Source organism: Aquarana catesbeiana, linkage group LG05 (assembly GCF_042186555.1).
Source record: "Aquarana catesbeiana isolate 2022-GZ linkage group LG05, ASM4218655v1, whole genome shotgun sequence".
NCBI classification, from domain to species: Eukaryota; Metazoa; Chordata; class Amphibia; order Anura; family Ranidae; genus Aquarana; species Aquarana catesbeiana.
In genome coordinates, this window is record NC_133328.1 from 295,852,622 (window position 1) to 295,877,102 (window position 24,481).

At 44.7% G+C, this 24,481-nt stretch overlaps 1 protein-coding gene across 2 annotated transcripts in view; it reads right to left on the bottom strand.

Annotated features, from left to right (window-relative positions):
* The window catches only part of EPB41L4B (erythrocyte membrane protein band 4.1 like 4B), a 910,607-nt gene that overhangs the window by 261,841 nt on the left and 624,285 nt on the right, over positions 1–24,481 (bottom strand). For both annotated transcript variants that reach the window (XM_073630789.1, XM_073630788.1), the window contains one exon: positions 22,884–22,999. In XM_073630789.1, coding sequence (XP_073486890.1) covers positions 22,884–22,999 — 116 coding nt within the window. The remainder of the gene's footprint in view (positions 1–22,883; positions 23,000–24,481) is intronic.

Sequence of the window (24,481 nt, forward strand, 5' to 3'; positions counted from 1 at the left end):
TGGGCACAGGATCATCAGGCTGGAACAAGAGCAGGTACTGGCAGGGACAAGGGCTTAGCAGAGGAATTCTGAAGCACTGAGGCTTAGTTCAGGGCGGGTCTATATAGTCCAGCAGACCCATGACAGGTGTGCTTGATGGCAAGTCTGAAGTCCAGGCAGGGAGACACCCGCTGGTGGCCACTGGAATTACACCCTTTTGGTGCTGGATGAAATAGTGCCACCAGCAGGTGAAACCGGAGATGACACCGTTCCTGACAGTTCCCCCTCCTAAAAGGAGTGGCCTCCGGACACTCCATTCAGGCCTGGGTACGACAGTCCGAGTGGGTGCAGAAACACCCTAAAATGTTTCCCTACTGAGTCTGCGGACTTCTTCGCACTTCCAAGGCCAGAGTCTTTTAGTTCACTGGGGGACGTGCCATCAGAGTCTAAAAATAGGACACGCACCCCACCACCTGGGTCAGGAAGTTTGGATCCGGAGATGAAAATTAGCAGGGTAACGGGCAAGAGGCCATCGGAGGCAGACCACACAGGAGCATTACATTCAGGCCAGGCGACAGACAGGATTGACACAGCGGCAAGATGGCCATCAGTCAGGAACAGTTTTAGCAGGCACCATGTCATCAGGCTGAGCAGAAAGCAGAGGTACATCACGCTGGGCAGTGGCACATCCGCATCGAGCTGGGCAGCAGGCAAAGGCACATCGAGCTGGGCAGCAGGCAAAGGCACACCAAGCTGGGCAGCAGGCAAAGGCACACCAGGCTGGGCAGCAGGCAAAGGCACATCAGGCTGGGCAGCAGGCAAAGGCACATCAGGCTGGGCAGCAGACAGGAACCCATCGGGCTGGGCAGCAGACAGGAACCCATCGGGCTGGGCAGCAGACAGGAACCCATCGGGCTGGGCAGCAGACAGGAACCCATCGGGCTGGGCAGCAGACAGGAACCCATCGGGCCGGAGAGTGGGCACCGGGACATCAGACCAGGCAGCAGGTACTGGAACTTCAGACTGGGCAGCGGGCACAGGCGCTGGCACATCAGGCAGAACAGCAGGTGCTGGCACAACATCTGACTGGATAGCAGGTACTGGAACTTCAAACCGGACAGCCGGTACTGGAACTTCAGACTGGGCAGCAGGCACAGGCGCTGGCACATCAGGCAGAACAGCAGGTGCTGGCACAACAGGCTGAACAGCAGGTACATCAGACTGGATAGCAGGTACTGGAACTTCAAACCGGGCAGCTGATACTGGAACTTCAGACTGGGCAGCAGGCACAGGCGCTGGCACATCAGGCAGAACAGCAGGTGCTGGCACAACGGGCTGAACAGCAGGTGCATTGGACTGGATAGCAGGTACTGGAACTTCAAACCGGGCAGCTGGTACTGGAACTTCAGACTGGGCAGCAGGCACAGGCACATCAAGCAGAACAGCAGGTACTGGCACAACAGGCTGAACAGCAGGTACATCGGACCGGATAGCAGGTACTGGAACTTCAAACCGGGCAGCCGGTACTGGAACTTCAGACTGGGCAGCCGGTACTGGAACTTCAGACTGGGCAGCCGGTACTGGAACTTCAGACTGGGCAGCCGGTACTGGAACTTCAGACTGGGCAGCCGGTACTGGAACTTCAGACTGGGCAGCCGGTACTGGAACTTCAGACTGGGCAGCCGGTACTGGAACTTCAGACTGGGCAGCCGGTACTGGAACTTCAGACTGGGCAGCAGGCACATCAGACTGGAACATTGACACTGGGATGTTAGACTGGACAACGGGCAGAGACACTGGCACAACAGGCTGAACAGCAGGTGCATTGGACTGGATAGCAGGTACTGGAACTTCAAACTGGGCAGCCGGTACTGGCACTTCAGACTGGGCAGCAGGCACAGGTGCTGGCACATCAGGCAGAACAGCAGGTGCTGGCACAGCAGGCAGAACAGCAGGTACTGGCACAACAGGCAGAACAGCAGGTACTGGCACAACAGCAGGCATCGGAACATCAGGCTGGGCAGCATACAGGAACACATCAGGCTGGAACAGATCAGCTGGTGGGGAGGCAGGATTGGATACTGGCATGATGGTATGGGTTGGGAAAAACTTCCACTTCTTTTTGGTTTTAGCTACTGGGGATTTATAAGTGGGTACAGGGCTGTAGGTAGTGAATGCAGCTGGTAGAAGCGAAGAGTGAAAGGATGCAAAACAGAGGGAGCAGGTTTTGAAGGGAGATTTAGTGGAGCTGATGGAGGCAGCTGAGAAGCAGCAGGGGGATTAAAGGCAGGGTAGGTGCAACAGGAGGAAACAGGGTACTGGTATTTCATTGGTAGAAAGGTATATTCGGAGCGAACAGAAGCTGAATGCAACAGACTTGACCAGGCCTGTATTAATGATTGCACTGAATCAGGTTTGCACTTAGCTTGTCTGACCAGAGACTGCACTGATTCAATGCACTTTGCAAGCACCTGCTGAGGACAAGCTGAATATTGTTAAAAAAAAAAAAAAAATGCTGAGTCATCCTCCAACAGCCAAACTAAAGATTCTGCCTGAGCTGCACTAAAAGGGGGTGTATAGTCATCATCTCCCCCAGCGACATCAGACAGGGCCAACTCAGTACAGATCTTAATTAATGGTTGCACATCTTCAAACAAAAAACTGCCTTAATCAATAAAAACATGAGCTAGGCGGATGCATTCTAACAATTGTTCTCTAGTGTATTCAGCCAATGTCTGATAACAAAAGTCTCTGTCATAAGTTGCCAGGAGCAATAAATACAAAATACTTTCAAAATCCATCTTTCAACAATAGCTGGGACTCAGGCCCCAATTCCCAGGTGCAACCGATCTGATTGTATGGCTTCAGAATTCTGTCAGGGGATGTTATGAAACGACATCCAATGCAGGTGATCAGATCGCTGGGCTGCACCAAGGAATCAGGGACAAACGAGTAAATAAATAAAAAAAAGTATGTTTATTATTAATGATAAAGATACACTTGAAATCAAGACAGCAAACCAAAAACAAGTAAATGGTGAAAACACAGCAAACCCCCAAACTCACCTAACTATCTATCTAACTAATATAATACACGAGCAAGGAAACAAACATGAAATAAAAAATAAGGCATGGGCGACAAGGGAACAGAAACCAGGAATAATGACCAAGGAGCAGGGAACAGGAAACAGGACTCAAGGACAAGATACACAAACGGGGTCCAGGAACAAACAGGAACAGGCTGGAACAAGAGCAGGTACTGGCAGGGACAAGGGCTTAGCAGAGGAATTATAAAGCACTGAGGCTTAGTTCAGGGCGGGTCTATATAGTCCAGCAGACCCATGACAGGTGTGCTTGATGGCAAGTCTGAAGTCCAGGCAGGGGACACCCGCTGGTGGCCACTGGAATTACACCCTTTTGGTGCTCAATGTAATAGTGCCACCAGCAGGTGAAACCGGAGATGACACCGTTCCTGACAGTTCCCCCTCCTAAAAGGAGCGGCCTGACACAGACCCAGTTCTGTACATATCTTAATCAAAGGCCGAACATCCTCAAACAGTATACTGCCCTGATCAACTACAGAGTGAGCTAAATGAATAATCTCCAGCAGCTGATCACTGGACCACCCTTTCAATGTCTGGCGGAGATATTCAGAACTCTCTGATGCCAGCAGAGCATAATAGACAATTACATCTGAATTCATCCCAGAAAAATAAACAGAACCAAGATGGTTCCCCTGTGCAGACACTTCTGGTCAGAGATGGCCCTGGTATACTGTCATGAATTGGTATGACCAGACTGTGTGGATTGCACAGAAAGAACCAAAACGCGTGTAAGTGAATAATTAAGTTTATTTAAGGATAAGTGATAACAATATATAAACACCTCCAATATAAACAGTGAACAACCAACCAAACAGCGACCCACAAACAACAAAAACTATATACAATATAACTATACAATATATATATACAATACTATACAATAACTATATACAATATAAGGGAAGTAATGCAATCTTAAATGTAGCCAGGCCAGGGTCATTCACAGGAGATCAGCAGATAAATAAGGGCAATTACCAGAATCACAAACGTAAGGCAGGCCGGGGTCATACACAGGAAATTGGCAGATGGGGGAAGGTGCAAAGGAATCAGGCTGCAGGGCAGGAATGCAAGGTAACAGGAGGGACAAGATCAGGATGGGATAGGGTACATGCTCATGTTCAGGGTCAGGATTAGGGATGAGCCGAACACCCCCCTGTTCGGTTCGCACCAGAACATGCGAACAGGAAAAAAGTTCGCTCGAACACGCGAACACTGTTAAAGTCTATGGGACACGAACATGAATAATCAAAAGTGCTAATTTTAAAGGCTTATATGCAAGTTATTGTCATAAAAAGTGTTTGGGGACCCGGGTCCTGCCCCAGGGGACATGGATCAATGCAAAAAAAAGTTTTAAAAAAGGCAGTTTTTTCAGGAGCAGTGATTTTAATAATGCTTAAAGTCAAACAATAAAAGTGTAATATCGCTTTAAATTTTGTAGCTGGGGGTGTCTATAGTATGCCTGTAAAGGGGCGCATGTTTCCCGTGTTTAGAACAGTCTGACAGCAAAATGACATTTCAAAGGAAAAAACCCATTTAAAACTACCCGCAGCTATTGCATTGCCGACAATACACATAGAAGTTCATTGATAAAAACGGCAAGGGAAACCCCGAACCAAAATTAAAAAAAAAAAATGACGTGGGAGTCCCCCTAAATTCCATACCAGGCCCTTCAGGTCTGGTATGGATATCAAGAGGAACCCCGGCCAAAATATAAAAAAAAAAATGACGTGGGGTTCCCCCTAAATTCCATACCAGACCCTTCAGGTCTGGTATGGATTTTAAGGGGAACCCCGTGCCAAAAAAACAAAACAAAAACGGCATGGGGTCCCCCCAAAATCCATACCAGACCCTTCTCCATACCTTCTCTGGGCCGCTCCGCACCCATGCTGGCATGGAGGGAGGCTCCCGCTGTGTGACGGCGTCTCCTCGTCTGACGGTTCTTAAATAACGGGGGCGGGGCCACCCGGTGACCCTGCCCCCCTCTGACGCACGGTGACTTGACGGGACTTCCCTGTGACGTCACGGGGAATGCCGTAGGGAAGTCCCGTCATGTCCCGTGCGTCAGAGGGGGCGGGGTCACCGGGTGGCCCCGCCCCCCATTATTTAAGAACCGTCAGACGAGGAGACGCCATCACACAGCGGGAGCCTCCCTCCATGCCAGCATGGATGCGGAGCGGCCCAGAGAAGAAAATGAAGAAGAGAAGAAGTAGGAAGAGAAGAGGATGAAGAAGAAGATGAAGAGAAGAGCGGGAGCCTCCCCCCATGCCATGGGTGCGGAGCGGCCCGAGGAGAAGAAGATAGAAGACGCCGCGGAGGAGATGCTGGACGAGAACGCCGGAGAAAGAACCAGAAGAACCAGAAGAAGATGAAGGAAGATAGAAGAAAGAAGAAGCATTTAAATAAAGGAATTGTCAAAAACTGTCTCTTGTCATTTTTAACATTTTTGACAGTTTTTTAGTGAAATGGTAGGGGTAAGTACCCCCTTACCATTTCACACAGGGGGGGCCGGGATCTGGGGGTCCCCTTGTTAAAGGGGGCTTCCAGATTCCGATAAGCCCCCCACCCGCAGACCCCCACAACCACCGGCCAGGGTTGTGGGGATGAGGCCCTTGTCCTCATCAACATGGGGACAAGGTGTTTTGGGGGGCTACCACAAAGCACCCTCCCAATGTTGAGGGCATGTGGCCTGGTACGGTTCAGGAGGGGGGGTGCACTCTCGTCCCCCCCTCTTTTCCTGCGGCCTGCCAGGTTGCGTGCTCGGATAAGGGTCTGGTATGGATTTTTGGGGGGACCCCACGCCGTTTTTTTTTTTTGGCACGGGGTTCCCCTTAAAATCCATACCAGACCTGAAGGGTCTGGTATGGAATTTAGGGGGAACCCCACGTCATTTTTTTTTTTAAATTTTGGCCGGGGTTCCCCTTAATATCCATACCAGACCTGAAGGGCCTGGTATGGAATTTAGGGGGACTCCCACGTCATTTTTTTTTTTAAATTTTGGTACGGGGTTTCCCTGTGGGGAATTCCCATGCCATTTTTATCAATGAACTTCTATTTGTATTGTCGGCAATGCAATAGCTGCGGGTAGTTTTAAATGGGTTTTTTCCTTCGAAATGTCATTTTGCTGTCAGACTGTTCTAAACACGGGAAACATGCGCCCCTTTACAGGCATACTATAGACACCCCCCAGCTACGAAATTTAAAGGGATATTACACTTTTATTGTTTGACTTTAAGCATTATTAAAATCACTGCTCCTGAAAAAACGGCCGTTTTTAAAACTTTTTTTTGCATTGATCCATGTCCCCTGGGGCAGGACCCGGGTCCCCAAACACTTTTTATGACAATAACTTGCATATAAGCCTTTAAAATTAGCACTTTTGATTTCTCCCGTAGACTTTTAAAGGGTGTTCTGCGGCATTCGAATTTGCCGCGAACACCCCAAATTGTTCGCTGTTCTGCGAACTTGCGAACAGCCAATGTTCGAGTCGAACATGAGTTCGACTCGAACTCGAAGCTCATCCCTAGTCAGGATCACAGGTCACAGGTCTGGATCAGGGCACAAGGAAGATACCAGGGCGATGAGAGCAATCATCAGCTGGGTATTTATATGAATGCCTGTAATTAGCCTCAAGAGACACCTGAACACAGAAGGTGCTGTCTGCTCCACACTGCCAGGATCCATCCGCTGGTGGACGCCAGTACTGCGGCCCAAAGATGACATAACACCAGCAGGGAAAAGCTCTCCTGACAGTTCCAAACTGCCAGGAGACACCTGCTGGTGGACCTCAGTACTGCATGCCAAATGATAGATATTACCAGCGGATGGAACCTTTCCTGACACTAAGCCCCCGTGATGCGCTGAAGAAGTCCCGCTCACAGGGACGATATGCGTGTGGACGGAAAAACTCTGACGTCATTGCAGCCACCTTTCAAACTTTTATCATGAGATGCTGTGTTATGAAACACGCTCCATTTCCTAGTACTGGGGATTCAGTGCTTCTTTTGTATTTAATATTTTAATTGAATAAAAGGCTTTTCAGGTATAAGCAGAGAGCACTATGTATGTTATGTCCTATTGAATTTTACATGAACAACGATGGTATCTACCACATATGAGAGGGCGTTGCTGTTGTCATCTATCTGAGGCTGGATTGTTGGAACATCGTAGAGACAGGATCTCATCTTACTATTTGATTGCCCCTGTGGGGAATGCCTGTATGACCTTTCTGTTTCTGTTGTTCATGGTCCATGAAGTAAGGTGAGCCGCCTGTACTAATGGTGGTGGAATCACAGATAAGGACGCACATATACTACAATTTTATTCGAGCACCCTGATCACTATTGAGGACTCTTCATCTTGTCTGTTGGTGCCTCTCTCTACGTTGACCTGGCTTTTTAAAACATTCATTGGGACTATCCATATATTACAGAGTTATTGGACATTTCATATGAAAGCTTTTTAGAATTATTGTTTTATTATTTTTAAGCGGCGCACTGCTTTTATTACATGTATATACAGTTCGGACGGAAAGTATTCAGACCCCCTTACATTTTTCACTCTTTGTTATATTGCAGCCATTTGCTAAAATCATTTCAGTTCATTTTTTCCTCATTAATGTACACACAGCACCCCATAGTGACAGAAAAACACAGAATTGTTGACATTTTTGCAGATTTATTAAAAAAGAAAAACTGAAATATCACATGGTCCTAAGTATTCAGACCCTTTGCCGTGACACTCATATATTTAACTCAGGTGCTGTCCATTTCTTCAGATCATCCTTGAGATGGTTCTACACCTTCATTTGAGTCCAGCTGTGTTTGATTATACTGATTGGACTTGATTAGGAAAGCCACACACCTGTCTATATAAGACCTTACAGCTCACAGTGCATGTCAGAGCAAATGAGAATCATGAGGTCAAAGGAACTGCCTGAAGAGCTCAGAGACAGAATTGTGGCAAGGCCAAGATCTGGCCAAGGTTACAGAAAAATTTCTGCTGCACTTAAGGTTCCTAAGAGCACAGTTGCCTCCATAATCCTTAAATGGAAGACGTTTGGGACGACCAGAACCCTTCCTAGAGCTGGCCATCCAGCCAAACTGAACTATCGGGAGAGAAGAGAACTGGTGAGAGAGGTAAAGAAGGACCCAAAGATCACGGTGGCTGAGCTCCAGAGATGCATTCAGGAGATGGGAGAAAGTTGTAGAAAGTCAACCATCACTGCAGCCCTCCACCAGTCAGGGCTTTATGGCAGAGTGGCCCGACGGAAGCCTCTCCTCAGTGCAAGACACATTAAAGCCCGCATGGAGTTTGCTATAAAACACCTGAAGGACTCCAAGATGGTAAGAAATAAGATTCTCTGGTCTGGTGAGACCAAGATAGAACTTTTTGGCCTTAATTCTAAGCGGTATGTGTGGAGAAAACCAGGCACTGCTCATCACCTGTCCAATACAGTCCCAACAGTGAAGCATGGTGGTGGCAGCCTTATGCTGTGGGGGTGTTTTTCAGGTGCAGGGACAGGATGACTGGTTGCAATCGAGGGAAAGATGAATGCAGCCAAGTACAGGGGTATCCTGGACGAAAACCTTCTCCAGAGTGCTCAGGACCTCAGACTGGGCTGAAGGTTTACCTTCCAACAAGACAATGACCCTAAGCACACAGCTAAAATAATGAAGGAGTGGCTTCACAACAACTCCGTGACTGTTCTTGAATGGCCCAGCCAGAGCCCTGACTTAAACCCAATTGTGATATTTCAGATTTTCTTTTTTAATAAATCTGCAAATATGACAACAATTCTGTGTTTTTCTGTCAATAAGGGGTGCTGTGTGTACATTAATGAGGAAAAAAAATTAACTTAAATGATTTTAGCAAATGGCTGCAATATAACAAAGAGTGAAAAATTTAAGGGGGTCTGAATACTTTCCGTCCCCACTGTATTTCACTGAAAGAAAAAAAGTATATATTTTCACAGAATAATAGAATAAATACTGCAGACTCCAAAGAGAGTATGCAACATTTTAAAAATAACACACAGCATAAGGTTTTTCAGCCCAAAAATCAACATGAAAATGTATATATTTAACAGAAAAGGAAGATATATTGTACAAACTCTATAAACTATATATAAACACTTGAAGTAGGCCGCACTTGAAAAGGAGGGACACTGTCAGCTTTTAATCCAAAATAAACAGTAGGGTAGGGGGGCCATCAATATGCCAGGACGAATGAATAATGGGCCCATGAACATGAAAGTTGCCATTTTAAACTGTACAACACTTAGGAAAAGCACATGGAGCAGCACGAACGTAATAAAGACAAAAAGAATAGGAACACAGCACAACTACTTACTTTTTTGCAGCAGTCTCCGGATCTTTTGGTACTGCTCGGGCTCTCTTAATTTCAGGTCCGACCACCACTTCCTGAGCTGATCTTTCGATCGACGTACCCCGAAATTCCGGTGCAGACTCTTGACCACTTTCGCCATGATCTTGGCCTTTCTGATATTGGGGTTGGGGTAAGGTCCATACTTTCCGTCATAGTCGGCCTTCTTCAGGATGTCGACCATCTCCAACATCTCCCCAAAGGACATATTTGAGGCCTTAAATCATCTCCTTCTGGATCGGGATGTTTCCGGATCCGGGCTTTCCTCCTCGTTGCTATAATTAGCACGCACCTGCTCTGACTCCGCCATGTGCTCTTCACCCACTGCGCCGAACAAAAAGGGGCGGGGAATAGACTAGAAAGAACGTCAGGGGCAGGCGGAGTTACACGCATGCGCAGTGTGTATAAAGCGTAACACGCGTGCGTAGTACGTATGATCTGTGAGTGGACGGAGTATCGGAGGCGCCGATCGTGATAACGAAGGTAAGAGCCAAACTTGGGCCTATACTGCTTCTAGATTGAGGCCTATATTGTAACTAGATTAGGAGAGTTTTGCCTGACATTAGGGTTTGTCTTGTGTTGTGTCTTGCAGTGAAAATGGATATCTTGAACGATACCGACTTCATGGCAATCTTCATTGACATGTTCAGGGAGCTGCCTTGTCTGTGGGAGATCAACCACCCACATTATAAGAACCAAACAAAGAGGAAGGCAGCACTGGATCAATTGCTGGAAATTGTGAAGCAGATGATCCCCACGGCAGACATGACCTATTTGAAGATCCTAATTGGTGGCCTGAGGAGCACATATCTAAGGGAGCGCAGGAAAGTCCAGGGTTCACAGAGATCCGGAGCAGTAGATGACATCTATGTCCCCAGGATGTGGTACTATGACAGGCTGCATTTTCTGGCAGGTCAGACTGAACCCAGGTCATCACTCTCCAGTCTTTCTTCCACACTTCCTTCCCCCCCAGCTGAGGCTTCTGACGCCCAACCTGGGCCTTCCAGGCAGCAACATGTGGAGGAGCCCAGCTTGAGCCAGGTATAGCATTCCTCTAAATAGTTCAGGTTGTCCAATCAATGATGTTAACTAGATGTTAGTTTGGAGTACTAATTTATGATTGTGATTGATGATGCAAAAACTAAAACCATGTCCCTTTTTCATACACAGGGAAGTCGCAGCCAGGAGGTGGCCGGGCCGAGCAGGCTGCCTGATATGCAGGTCCCTCCCCTACACCTGCAAAGAGAAAGTGGCAGGAAGAGGAGTACCCTAGAGGAGGCTGCCATAGGCCTCTTTTGGAAGGCTACAGAGGCCCTGGGAGAACCACACACTGTGGAGGAGGACTTTGCTGGCATAATTGCGTGTAAAATGCAGCGGATGGAGGAGGGCCAACAACTCATGTGTGAGTCATTAATTTTGGAAGCTCTCAATAAGGGGTTGAGGGGCCAAATAACATCTGATACCCACATTTGTGACCTCACACATGGTCCTCCTCCTCCAGGTCCTTCTACGTCTCCTCCTTCTCTTCCAGGTCCTACTAGTCCTTCTCCTCCTCCAGGTCCTACTCCTCCTCCTGCCACATCTCCAACAACAGAGCCACAGCCGGGAATGAAGTGTGGAAGGAAGACCAGAAAGTGATGACACTGGATCCAGTCTGGTCTGGCAAAAGATGCAGCCTCTTGTGGTACCACAGCCTGGGGACACAGATGTCATCTGCTGCTTTCTGGATCTCTGGGACTTCTGGACCAGACTGCACTCCCTTACATATGGACTCCTCAGGCCACCAATTTTGATGTTCAAGAATTGATGTCTGCCCTGGGGGTCCAAGGCTTCGGTAATTTCTGCTGTTTCTCCAGCGTTGCCTCCCTATTTGTTTGGTTCTAAGCCCTTAATAAAGGATTTTTGGTTTCAATTATACTTGCCTATGTGTTTTTTCCTGCAAAAAGGACAGTTTGTTTGTGAGGATTCAGGTACATTTCAAAAATACTATGTGAAAATAACAAGGGACACCAACACCAAGCAATCTCCTTGAGATTAAATAATACAAGAGATTAATGGTGTTGTGGTAACTTGACACACAAAACACACAGAAAAATATTCTGGAGTAAAACTAAAAAAATAATTAAACAAAGATCAGCCTTGAAAAAAATACAAACCTAAGATATAAAAAAAAATGCCTTTAAAAAAAAAAAAAAACATAAAAATATTTTTGTCAGATGTGACAAATCAAAATATATTAAGGGAATCCCGATAAATAATAAAGAAATAAGTTTGTGAGAAGTCTGTATGAATATGAGCAGCAACACTACTTCATTCTTCTCACATTATAAAGAAGAAGAGAGTGCGCTGTATTAAACCATTTTTAACATTGCACCGTGACGAAAGTGTTGTATCCATTGCGAATGCTAATTTTACCCGACCGAACTGTTCCATCTCGGAATTTCTTCTGATCATGCGTGGCACTTTGTGCGTCGGAACAGGCCACACACGGTCGGAATTGACGCGATTGTATTTTGTTGTCGGAAAATTTTATAGCCTGCTCTCAAACTTTGTGTGTCGGAAAATCCGATGGAAAATGTCCGATGGAGCCCACATACGGTCGGAATTTCCGACAACACGCTCCGATCGGACAATTTCCATCGGAAAATCTGACCGTGTGTACGGGGCATAAGTATGTAAGCACTTTTTCTTGGGTGGTGGTTTAACAAGGAGATACCAATATTATTTTAGTTAATAAATCACAAGAGTGATTTACACAGTGCACTATATCAGAGAGACAACAGCCATAAATATTTTTGATTGACAGAGTAGTAGATAATGCTGCAAACTAGTAGAAACAGAGCAAAATGTACCCTGCAGTAAACGCTATATATTTTATAGCTGACATTCTGCTGTGGAAACATTATGTGTTGCACCTTTAAAAGCGCCTGGTCACCAAACCAAACCTGAAACTTTGAGGCACAATGCAGGATTGACACTGCTGAAAAGAAATTACAAACTTTATTCCTGAGGTCCAGCTGCACAAGATTACATGTGGAACATTTGATGGCAGGCCAGCAGTGGTAGCAGGAGATGTTAATGGTTTTTGTACTCATTGTTGACCTAGGACTGGTTTAATTTTATACTGTAAAAGTTTGCTGGTCAATTGTGTTAAGGAACAGGTGCATTTGACTTTCTGTCACAAAACTGCCCATATCACTGAATTTCCTCTCCAACAGCAATAAGCTACAGATCAAGCCAACAGCTCCTTTGCATGCTGAGTAAGCTCGAGCCAGTTGTCCAGCCTTGACACTCAAAAGTCCATGGGGTCCTCAGTTTAAAGGTTGTCGCATCCGCTCTGGACCCCATGTAATTTAAGAACATATAGTTTAGGCAGTGTTTGTGACTGCTGCTAGCAGTCAAGTCTGCCAACCGTGGTCTGCAAAATGACTTTAAATGAGACCTGAGGATCGGAGGCACATTGGCCATGAAAGGGAATCCTGCTTTTCAGCATGGTAAATGATATCTGCCATTTTTCTCTTGTATTGGAAATCCGAAAGTGTGGAAAACCAACCAGTAACGAACGATTCCTCTCCTTCATGGCCTTAAGCCTGGGGTCCTTGCACTTCAGTATAAATGAGCTCATTCACCATAAATTTCCTGCAGCAAAGGACTTTATGTGTTACTGAGGTCATCAATGTCCATAACTATCTGGTCTATTACACCATGCAGTGCGTACTCCAGTAGGAACACCAGAGGGGTCATGTTGCTAATACCTGCCTCATCATAGCTTACCTTTCTGATCACTTCAAAGAACCGTGGCAGGTTGGTACAAACATTCTGAATTATTATCCACTGATGTGGTGAAAAAAACACCAGTTCCCGAACTAGTCTGTACTTACATAAATACTCATTGACAGTACACTGCTGCATGTGCAGCTGCTGTAGCAGAGTCAAGCTCCAGTACATGGTTGCATTGCCGAACAAATATGTGGCAGGATAACTGTGTTGCCGCTGCATTTTAGGAAGTTGAACACTCACTGGAAATGACCACCTAAATTGGCCACACGTTAATTTGACCTGTCATAGGGTACCTAACTAGGAAACTTTGCACTACCAGGTTCAGGATCTGCGAAAGGCATGTGTGTGTACTTTTTTTGCTGAAGGGAAGACAGCAGGTTAGTGCCTAGTCACACACGACCTTGACCCATCACACATGACCTTGCCTGGCACAAGATTCTCAGGCAGGTTTAGGACATCCCCCAAGCATGTTATTAAAAGCAATTGGGTGTTTTAAAGGTTTAACTTTAAGTATTATTTAAATCACTGTTCCGCTCCAAATGGTATTTTGGTTTTCCATTTGTACGTGTTGTACGTTTGTTTAACAATCCTTTACCTCTTAGTCTTGAAAGTAGCCAAAACAGATTTTATGGATTCTGCCTCCGATGACTTTCATTGGATTTGGATTAAAAATGAGACCTTTGGTACAGTTTGGCAAACCTCCTGCAAACCGAACCCTATAACTTTTTTCTTATCCCAAATAGAGAACTCAAAAAGACCTGAAAGCATGCCTAGCATATCCAGGGATGACAAAGTGGAAACTGCCTAGAATAGTTTTTCCCCCTAAGGTTTATGCACACCATTTTTTTTCTGTGCTATCACCAATTGGCTCTGATTTATCTCCCTCATTATGGGAAAATAACTCAAAGCAGGGAGCAAATATAGTCTTTTTTTTATTATAAAATTCTTTTTATTGAACATTTTGAAACAGATACATAGATTGAGGACATGCCAACGTAGCATATCCCCAAGAAACAATGACTGCACAGGGCCCCATACCTCAAGTCTATCTAACATAGTCTTATAAATTAACTATTAAACATACCCCCTCCCCCAATTTACCCCCCCCCCCTCCCCCCACCCCCTTGTCAGAGCTCATATTACAGATCGGATAGTACAAGCTTTTCACAGTTCTATCATTCTGGATTTTCTACGTTATATAGTCATCAAGCGTAGTTAATCAGTGTAATATGTTCCACCTTTCATGACATTAAGCAATTTCCCCCACAGTATGGCTTATTGTACTTTACACTCAGGTCTTACTTCATGGTACCTTATCTGAATGAACAGACCCCTATGTCTTCTTCCACTAACCTACCGTAGCATCCGACTCACACCACACTTTCCACACTTTGTCAAATTTTTTAATACATCCCCTTGCCTGGTATGTAGATTTATAGTAGGGCAGCATTGAATTGACCAATCTCTTCCAAAAATTTAAATCAGGAGCACTGGTATTTTTCCATCTAAGCAGTATAGCTTTTTTCCAGTAAAACAACAAAATAGTAAGTAATGTTCGTAGAGCTCTTGTTGGAACCACCTCATCAACCAGTCCCAATAAACACACCCTCACTGTCATTGGTATAGGTACTGTTAGGAGGTCCGATATACATGCCGTGATCCCTTTCCAGAAATCCTGGATGTGTGGACATTGCCAGAAAATGTGCTGGAGAGGCTAGCATCTCCAATATTCTGCCGAGTCATTGCCATATATCTTCGCTAGCCTAGCTGGTGTGTGATAGCTCCTGTGTAGAATTTTAAATTGTATAAGTCTGTCTCTTGCTGACACCAGGTGTTTAAAGGGCTGAGTCCATAGGTCATCCCAGTCTTCACCCTGGATGTCTGGAACCTCCACTTCCCATTTGGCTCTGCAATTTGTGATCACTTTTGGTGTTATTTTAAAGAGTTCCTTGTATGTCACTGAGAGAACTTTGTTCAAGTCCCCCCGCTGACAGTAGGGATTCGAGAGTCGACGGCCGAGATTCCACCCTCAACTCTTTAAATTGTTCCTGATAAGCATGCCTAATCTGGAAGAAGCGAAAGAGGTATGAATTGGGCAGTTCATGTCTGGTCTGCATTTGGGAGAAAGTCAGGAGATCCCTATATGAAGTGATATTTTTAAGCGTTCTAACACCCTTAACCGCTCATATCCCCGGATCTGGTATGTTGTAGAAGTGAGGTAGAGTATGATTCATCCAAATTGGCGTTGATGGGGAGAGCCCTCTATAGCTGGGAGATGCTAATTTCACCGCTAGTTCCCATGCCCTAATAGTAGCTTTCATAGTCAGTGTCAGAGGTAAGTCAGTTTTGGTACCTCGAAATAGCGCCAATCGCAGGCTTTAATAGGAGCCCAGATGGGCTGCTTCCAAAACTGTGGCAGCATTCCCATCGTCTGACAGTAGCCATCTTCGGACAAACACCATTTGGCCCGCCAAATAATATTTATGCCAGTCCGGTAGTGCCAGCCCCCCCTGATCACCAGGTTCTTGTAACACTTTGGTCCCTATCCTAGGGGATTTAGGAGCCCAAGGGAAGGAACTAATAATCCCTTCAATCTGCTTGAAGTATGTCTTGGGTATCCGTACCGGTGTATGGTGTATGAAGTATAATATTACCGGAAGGATCTTCATTTTGAGTAAACTGATTCTACCTATTAGTGAAAGAGGTAGTTTGCTCCAAGCCTGCACTTTCTGTTTGAGGAGGGAGTAAATTTAGAGGGATGTACTCTTGAACCTTTCCTGTAATTTTCACCCCTAGATATTTAAGAGATGTAACCCATTGCAATGGCATGTTTGGGTCCGCTTTCTCTCTGGCTTTAGTGTCCAGTGGTAAGATGGACGACTTACTCCAGTTTACTTTTAACCCAGAGAATTTGGCAAATTCATCTAAAATCTTCAGCCCTGCCTTTAACAAGGTATCAGGGTCATTTATAAACAGGAGCATGTCATCTGCATATAAAGCTAGTGTTTCATAGATTGTACCTACTTTGATTGCCTGCACTTCCCCAGAGGATCTCAGTGCAATGGCCAGGGGCTCCATTACCAGGGCAAACAGGAATGGGGACAATGGGCAGCCCTGCCTTGTGCCCCTGCCCACCTCAAAGAAGTCAGATATCCTTGATCCCATTCTGACTTTTGGGCTTCTATATAACATGGATATCCAACTTCTAAATTGCGGCCCAATACCCATGGCCTCCAATACTTTGAACATGAACAACCAGTCGACAGAGTCGAAGGCTTTTTCAATGTCTATCAACAGTACAATTCTGGTGTCTGTTTTCGTCGGTGAGAGTTGTACGAGGGTAAAAAGTGTCTGTATCAGTCGATTTCCCCGGCATAAACCCGGTCTGGTCGATATTGACTACGGTTTGTATAACTGTAACTAGTCTGGTCGCCAGTATTTAGTCTGCATTTAGTAGTGCTATGGGGCGGTATGAAGCACACTCTGTCGGGTCTTTCCCTGGTTTTGGTAAAAGGATCATGTAGGCATCCAGCATCGAGTCTGGTAAGGAAGAATTCTCTATACAGTGTTGTAGTAACCAGTTAAATCTCATAGCTAGTTGGTCCACATGCGCCTTGTAAAAGTCTGCTGGAAAAGCCATCAGGGCCTGGGGCTTTATTGGGGGAAAGGCGAAAATTGCCTTTTGCACCTCCTTAATTGTAATCTTAGCATCTAATGTTTTACAGTCTTCTTCAGTTAGTCTTGGAATGGGCAGTTTTGTTAGTAATGAGTCCAGCGCCTCTGTGTCATATTTAGGAATGGGAGAATATAGAGTAGAGAAGAAATCAATGAATTCCTTCATAATTTGTGTCGGGTCAGTGACCAATGTTCCCCCTTTGTCTTTTATGACCGGTATGTGTGCCACTGGATGGTGATTTGCTACTAATATAACCAGGAGCTTACCATTCTTGTCCCCTTCTGCAAATATCATGTGTGCATTCCTGTTTAATTCTGTTTTTGTCAGTCCTTTGATATGCAATGACAAAGCTCTCCTATCCTGCAAAAGGGCCGCATACGCGACTCCTGTAGGGGCCTCCGCCTGCTCTTCCGCACACTCCCTCTCTTTCTTTTTCAAATTGTTAAATACTTTGTTGTAATTTACCCTCGCTGTCTTAATGGCTGATATGCATTCCCCTCTTACCACCGCCTTAAAAGCGTCCCATACCACTCGTGGCTCTGAAGTGTTGACATTAGTGGTCCAATATGACTTAATTGTTTCCTCCAGCTGAGTCGCAACTTGTTCATGTTGTAGCCAGCTGGGTGAAAGACGCCATCCTCCCTTACTTATCCTGGTCTAAAAATACAGGGCTAGAGACAAGGGATTGTGATCTGAAAGTCCCCCTGCCATATAGTCAACATCTATTACATATTGCAAGATTCGAGTGTTACCAAAGGCCAGATCGATTCTGGCCGATGACCCATGTGACAGTGATATATGAGAGTAAAAACAAAAAAGGAAGGAGGATTTTCCCCAGGGTGGGGTTTTTAGGCAGCAAAATGCAATTATTGAATCAATATTGTATAAAAAATATATTTTATTGTACAAAAAAATCACATGACACAAGGGTTAAAAATGAGCTCCAGTAAAGAATGTTTACAAAGCTTGTAGGATCAGACACACATTATACAGACATATTTCCATAACAACATTAAACAAATATTGTCGACATCAGAAAATAAAAACTGACGCGTTTCAACCCATATATCAAGGGTCTTCTTCAGAGGTCAGTCTGTTAAGGAATATATAGTAAAGGTACACATGTGAAGACTTAATTGCGCACAATAAAAATAATGTACAGTGCATGTATATGATATAATTACTCAGTAATGCGTGTCCAAAAAACAAAAGGCTTCCTAAATGGAGATCCTTTTAAAGAAATGCCTATTCTCTCTCCCCGAGGGGTCTCAGAGCACCTCCACTGGCACGGCCACCAACACCGGAGCAAGAGTCCAACGATGTGGCTTACGAGAAGTCACACTAAAAATTGCCCCCCATCAGGCCAGATGAACGATTGGGGAGCAAGCCACACCTGCAGCGAAAACCCAGAAATATACTAAGAGACACACCCATAATATATATCGGAAAGATTGTATCAAGGAGTATTTCTTCAATTAGGTAGTCATGTAAGAGGCACCCATCTGCATGCATACCATACATGCAGATTGTAGCCTCAGAGTGTTAAATACATACATATGCGGGTCCCGGCGTTCGGGACCCGCGGGTGCGTCACGTAGTTACGACAAGGATGACGTCAGTTCAGGGCCTCGGCCTGTCCCGAACGCCGGGGAAGCCACACAAGGCTGCCTGAATGGCGGCCATGCCCTCCATGACGGTCCCTTGGATGGGCTCTTGGGGGGGGTGCACACCTGCAATGGATGCACTCTAATGAATACACGCCCACAGCAAGTATATATACATGTAAAAGATCTTGCACTTGTAGTCCCTCTACCTGGTTGGTCAGATACCTCTGCAGCTCCTGCACTGTAAGTACACTTTCTTGCAATGTGTGTCTGCACCATTTTAGCCCTATACAATTCTGATCGGTTAACAATACTTATTATGTACTTATGTATAATCTTTTACAATTCTTACAATATTATTTTCCTCTTTTTTTTTCTATACATTTATTTTCAGACTTGTCGACTCGGTTTGGATATTTATCCACTGAGCCCGACACAACTTGTGGCCAATCCCGGGCTAGGTCACAAATTAGTCTGATCATATAGGGCGATATGGTGCAGCCTCATATTTGCTTTTACACTTCTTGAGGTAAACACTTAAGGCTATTTTGTCATCTTTATGTCTGCTTTCATTGTGGGCACTCTTTTTTGTTCCAGTCACATTTTTCGTTCTTGCACGTTTGGTTCTTGCTTGCTTTTTAATATGTGCGGGTTAGTATATACCGCACGTACCATTTTTTCACCCTCACAGCTTTGAGTATTCACGATTACCCATACACTTAGTTCTTTCTAACTTTAAATCACTTTATCCAAACGAGGTGTATACTATTTGGACTCTTTATTTTATTTTTTAACCAATTGGTTACTTCAACCATTCTTATGATTCTCTCTTATTCACTTACTATTCTTTTTCACATATGTATGTATTTAACACTCTGAGGCTACAATCTGCATATATGGTATGCATGCAGATGGGTGCCTCTTACCTGACTACCTAATTGAAGAAATACTCCTTGATACAATCTTTCCGATATATATTATGGGTGTTTCTGGGTTTTCGCTGCAGGTGTGGCTTGCTCCCCAACCGTTCATCTGGCCTGATGGGGGGCAATTTTTAGTGTGACTTCTCATAAGCCACATCGTTGGACTCTTGCTCTGGTGTTGGTGGCCGTGCCAGTGGAGGTGCTCTGAGACCCCTCGGGGAGAGAGAATAGGCATTTCTTTAAAAGGATCTCCATTTAGGAAGCCTTTTGTTTTTTGGACACGCATTACTGGGTAATCATATCATATACATGCACTGTACATTATTTTTATTGTGCGCAATTAAGTCTTCACATGTGTACCTTTACTATATATTCCTTAACAGACTGACCTCTAAAGAAGACCCTTGAGATATGGGTTGAAACGCGTCAGTTTGTATTTTCTGATGTCGACAATATTTGTTTAATGTTGTTATGGAAATATGTCTGTATAATGTGTATCTGATCCTACAAGCTTTGTAAACATTCTTTACTGGAGCTCATTTTTAACCCTTGTGTCATGCGATTTTTTTGTACAATAAAATATCATATTTTTTATACAATATTGATTCAATAATTGCATTTTGCTGCTTAAAAACCCCACCCTGGGGAAAATCCTCTTCCTTTTTTTGTTTCTACTATCAGGGGTGAGCAGCACTTTTCCTCTCTTTTGTGTGTCCTTTCTTTGCTAGTGATATATGAGAGTAACCTTTATCATTAGGATGCTTCCACCTCCATAGCTCAACCAACCCAGCCGTGGAAGCCCACCCGTTCAGGTCGGCCAGACTCCCTCTGCTTGGATTGGAAGAGTCCAGGGAAGCATCCAGAATGGTATTGAAATCTCCCAACAGGAGCGTGGTAGATGTAGAAATTGTGCCAATCGAGTTAACATATCATATAATAGGTGAACCTGGAATGGAGGGGATATATATACATTAACAAGCAAAATTTGACATTGAGATACATCCAACACCACAGCCACAAACCTCCCCCCTGGGTCAGAAATTACCCGATGGATAGTGCACAGGACTGACTTGCTAATAAGTATGGAAACTCCTCTGGCAAAGGTGGAATATGTAGAGTGCAAGGCTCTCTGATTACACGGTCTATGCAAGGACATCACCCTATTGCTGTCCAGATGCGTTCCTTGCAGAAAAATTATGTGTGGTTTTGACTGTTTTAAGTATTGGAACACCAGGGCCCTTCTGAATTGGTGATTCAGGCCTCTAACGTTCCAAGACACCACATTTAACTTATCCGCCATTAGCCCGTTTCTTATGATGGATGCCCTTAGCACAATCCGGTGGAACCATTTTCCTCCCTTCACTGACTTCTATATGTTCTATTAGCATTGCTAAAAAATAGATTCTTGAGATCGTTTTAGTGGAATGAGCTGTGACAAGTAAAACTCCCCCCCCTGCTATTATACCAGAAACAAAAAAAAAAACCTGATATAAAAAAATCAAAAACAAAAAACAAGAAAGTTCCGGCATGTAGCTTCTTCCCAAAAAGTAACGAACCAAACCTGATGGAGAGTTCCAGCTGTAGTTCAGAAATCGGAATAGAAAGGGCCTGGGATAGGCTCCAGGAGGTCTTTTCCATGTGGGGACCCTGTGCGCTCTCTCTACCACATGGGTGGGGGGTAAATTCTCCAGTGAAAGCAGCTTTTTGAATAGAGCTTCAGAAAACAGTACAGGTTTTTCCCCCTCCGCACCTTCAGGCAGGCCCAGCACCCTGATATTGTTCCTCCTTTGTCGGTCTTCAGCATCATCTGCTCTATGCTGCAGGGACCTCACCAGGTCCCAGAGTTCAGGTATATGTGTGCATTGGGTGTGAGAAGTGCCTTCTACCCCTGAGACTCTGTCTTCCACTGTGGTGAGCCTGCCCCTGATTTTGTCAAGGTCATGCCTAATCAGCGTGCTAGACAAGTGGTCTATGCGCCCCATTATCTCTGACTTACTCAGGTTGATGGCTTCTAGGATCAGCCTCGTAATCGCATCTGCATCCACAGCCAGCATCGGTTCCTCCGCAACCTCCCGTTCAGAGCTCGCCTCCTCCGAGTCCCCCATCAGCGCCATTTTGGCCATCTTGTGTTCGGCGCGCTGTTCCGACCTCGGTGCAGGCAAGATGGCGGGGGCGGGGTCTCGTTCCGCCTCCCTAGTAGAGCGTGTCTGGTGCTGATCTTTCGGTGGCTCCTGCACCTTTTTAGATGCAGATGAATGCATGGCCGCGATCCTCTCACCTTCCCCCAGGTGCTGGTATATGTTGAGAATGATTAAGTTCGCTCCAATATAACGGATTGGGTCAGAGTGTGCGGAGCTCCACAGAGACGCGTGCTGCCATGATCACATCCGGCCACACCCCCTGAGCAAATATAGTCTTAATGGAACCTGTGTTTACACAGGATTGCTACTTGAAAGTGGCGATTTTAAATAAGGTTAGGGGTTTTTAGCACCTCCAAAGTCTTCCTGGTGCATACAAAAAGGAACGATGCGTGAAGATTTCTTTAGAACCATATCTACCATATCATTTTGCACTAAATTCAATTACCCTAATGTTGAACACAGCTCAGCTCAATAACAGTAATAATACCAGCAGCAAAACTTTAATGTACATACAGTACATGTTCCAATCCTATTTAATGTGCATGTCTGCACAAAATAATAAAAATTAGTACAAATCTGCAGTACATGCACATTTCCCCATTTCATTCCTTTAATAAGGATGCACGTACAAACAAATATCTGTTGACTCTTCCAAAAATTCAGTGAGCTCCTAACATCCCGATTAAGCTGACAGCACAGTGCCTCTGCTGCACTGAAATCCCAGGTAGAGTTATCAGCCCTCCCCTATTCTCCCTTATATACTACAGAAGCCCTCTCTCTCATTTCCATACCAAGAGGGGGGTGTTCTACATCTACAGTATCGTCCAGAAAGAACAGTCACATAGGGCAGATAACACTGCTTGGGATTTTAGTGCAGGAGAGGCAGAGTTGTTAACTCAAACAGGAAGCTATGCCCTCGGTGGATTTCTGGCCGGATCAAGAGGTATTTTTTCATTTTAGCAGTATTTTTAAAAATAAAACATGGGGTAATGTACATGCATTGCAGAGATTTACGGAATATGTTTTTTTTTTATTTTTCCTAGGCATACATTTTAATCCTTTTTTTTCCCCTGACATCTATTGAAGATGGTTGGGCAGGAGATGTTTCAATAACTGTATCTACTGCAACTCTGTTGATGTTGACATCTTGGGAAGAGGGATCCAATACAAGCTGAATTGCATATACCAATGTAGATAACATATAAAGCTTGAAAAGCCCCAAAAAATGTTATATGTTGAAATATTTGGATATTATATAAAGCATTAATTTAAAAGTAGCCAAGAATATGACAGTACCTTGCTCGCATTGATGTGCAAAGGTTTCCATGGGGAGGCCATCTTACTTGATTCAATATCTGTTTTTTTGAGCCCTGAAGCATCTTCATAAAGAATGGGAATTCCAGAAGGCATGTCTAAAAAAACAATCAAATGTAATCAGAACATAACATTTTCCATTATAAAATGTATGCATAAAAGGGCAACATGCATTGTTTATCACAGTATACCAAAAAAATAACATACTTAAAGCCTGACCATTCATTTTGAAAACAATCTTTCTTTAAGTTTATATCGTGCATTTAACATATTTTAGGCATGTTATGTGCCTAAAAATGTATCCTTTGTGTACACACCAAAAGAGCCTAATGGCGCGTACACACGACCGGACTTTATGGCATACTTGGTCCTGTGGACCGGAGTCCGCCGGACAATTTGATCGTGTGGGCTCCAGCGGACTTTTTTCCCCAAAAGTTCGACGGACCTAGAAATTAAACATGTTTCAAATCTTTTTGACGGACAGGAGTCCGGTTGAAAAGTCCACTCGTCCATATGCTAGTCCGACAGACAAAAACCGAAGCTAGGACAGCTATTGGCTACTGGCTATGAACTTCCTTGTTTTAGTCCGGTCGTACGTCATCACGTATAAATCCGTCAGACTTTGGTTGATCGTGTGTAGGCAAGTCCCTTCATTCAGAAAGTCAGTCGTAAAGTCCGTTGAAAAGTCCGCCGGACAAAGTCTGCTGTAAAGTCCGGTTGTGTGTACGCGGCATAAGATTGTTGCTGAGCACCTCCATCTTGGACGTCAGAACTCACCAGACTCAGAGATGTAACTTGAGTGGCACACTAGCATTTGTAGTGTCCAGGGTTTGACTAAGAAACCAAACAAGTACAGCAAAGCACCTCCCATAGGAAGAAGGTTTCCTGCAATCCTCTGTTGAAATATTACGAGGGCAATTAGGTTAAACTATATAAGCACCCTTTACAAACAGTCATGAACTGAATGGCTATACTGTCAGCTACCCACTGCTGTTGGTATATTGTTTTGTTTTGCTTTAGTCACATGTTTACTTTAACACTAGTTAGCCCTTATTCTGCTGCATACTTACCTTGTCCCATGCTAGAAACCTCTGTATCAATAGCATGCAATGCTAAGATCTTGCCACCTGGATAAACTCATCTACCTTTATCCTTTCTTTTCATTTATTAACATAGATGTGAATTTACTAAAAGCAAATAGACTGTGCACTCTACACGTGCAGTTGCTCAAGAGCTTAGTAAATGGGGTGAAGTTTCACTTTGCATGGAATACCTAATCACATGCAAGGAAATTGCATTTTTGCTTGATTGGATGATGGAAGTCCACAGAGCTTCCCCTCATTTGCTAAGCTACGGAGCAACTGCTCTTGCAGAACGCAACTGAACTTACAAAGTGCACAACCTTTAGTAAATCCATCCCATAATGTCACCTTTACCCTCATCGCATTCATAGACCATAAATTTGCTGACAGTCTTCACTATTAACTTTCAATACTTCTCATTTCTCATTCAGTGTGCTCTAATAGCAGAAAGAAGACACATGGCTGGGGAATTCGACAAAGTGTTAATGGCAATTTTAT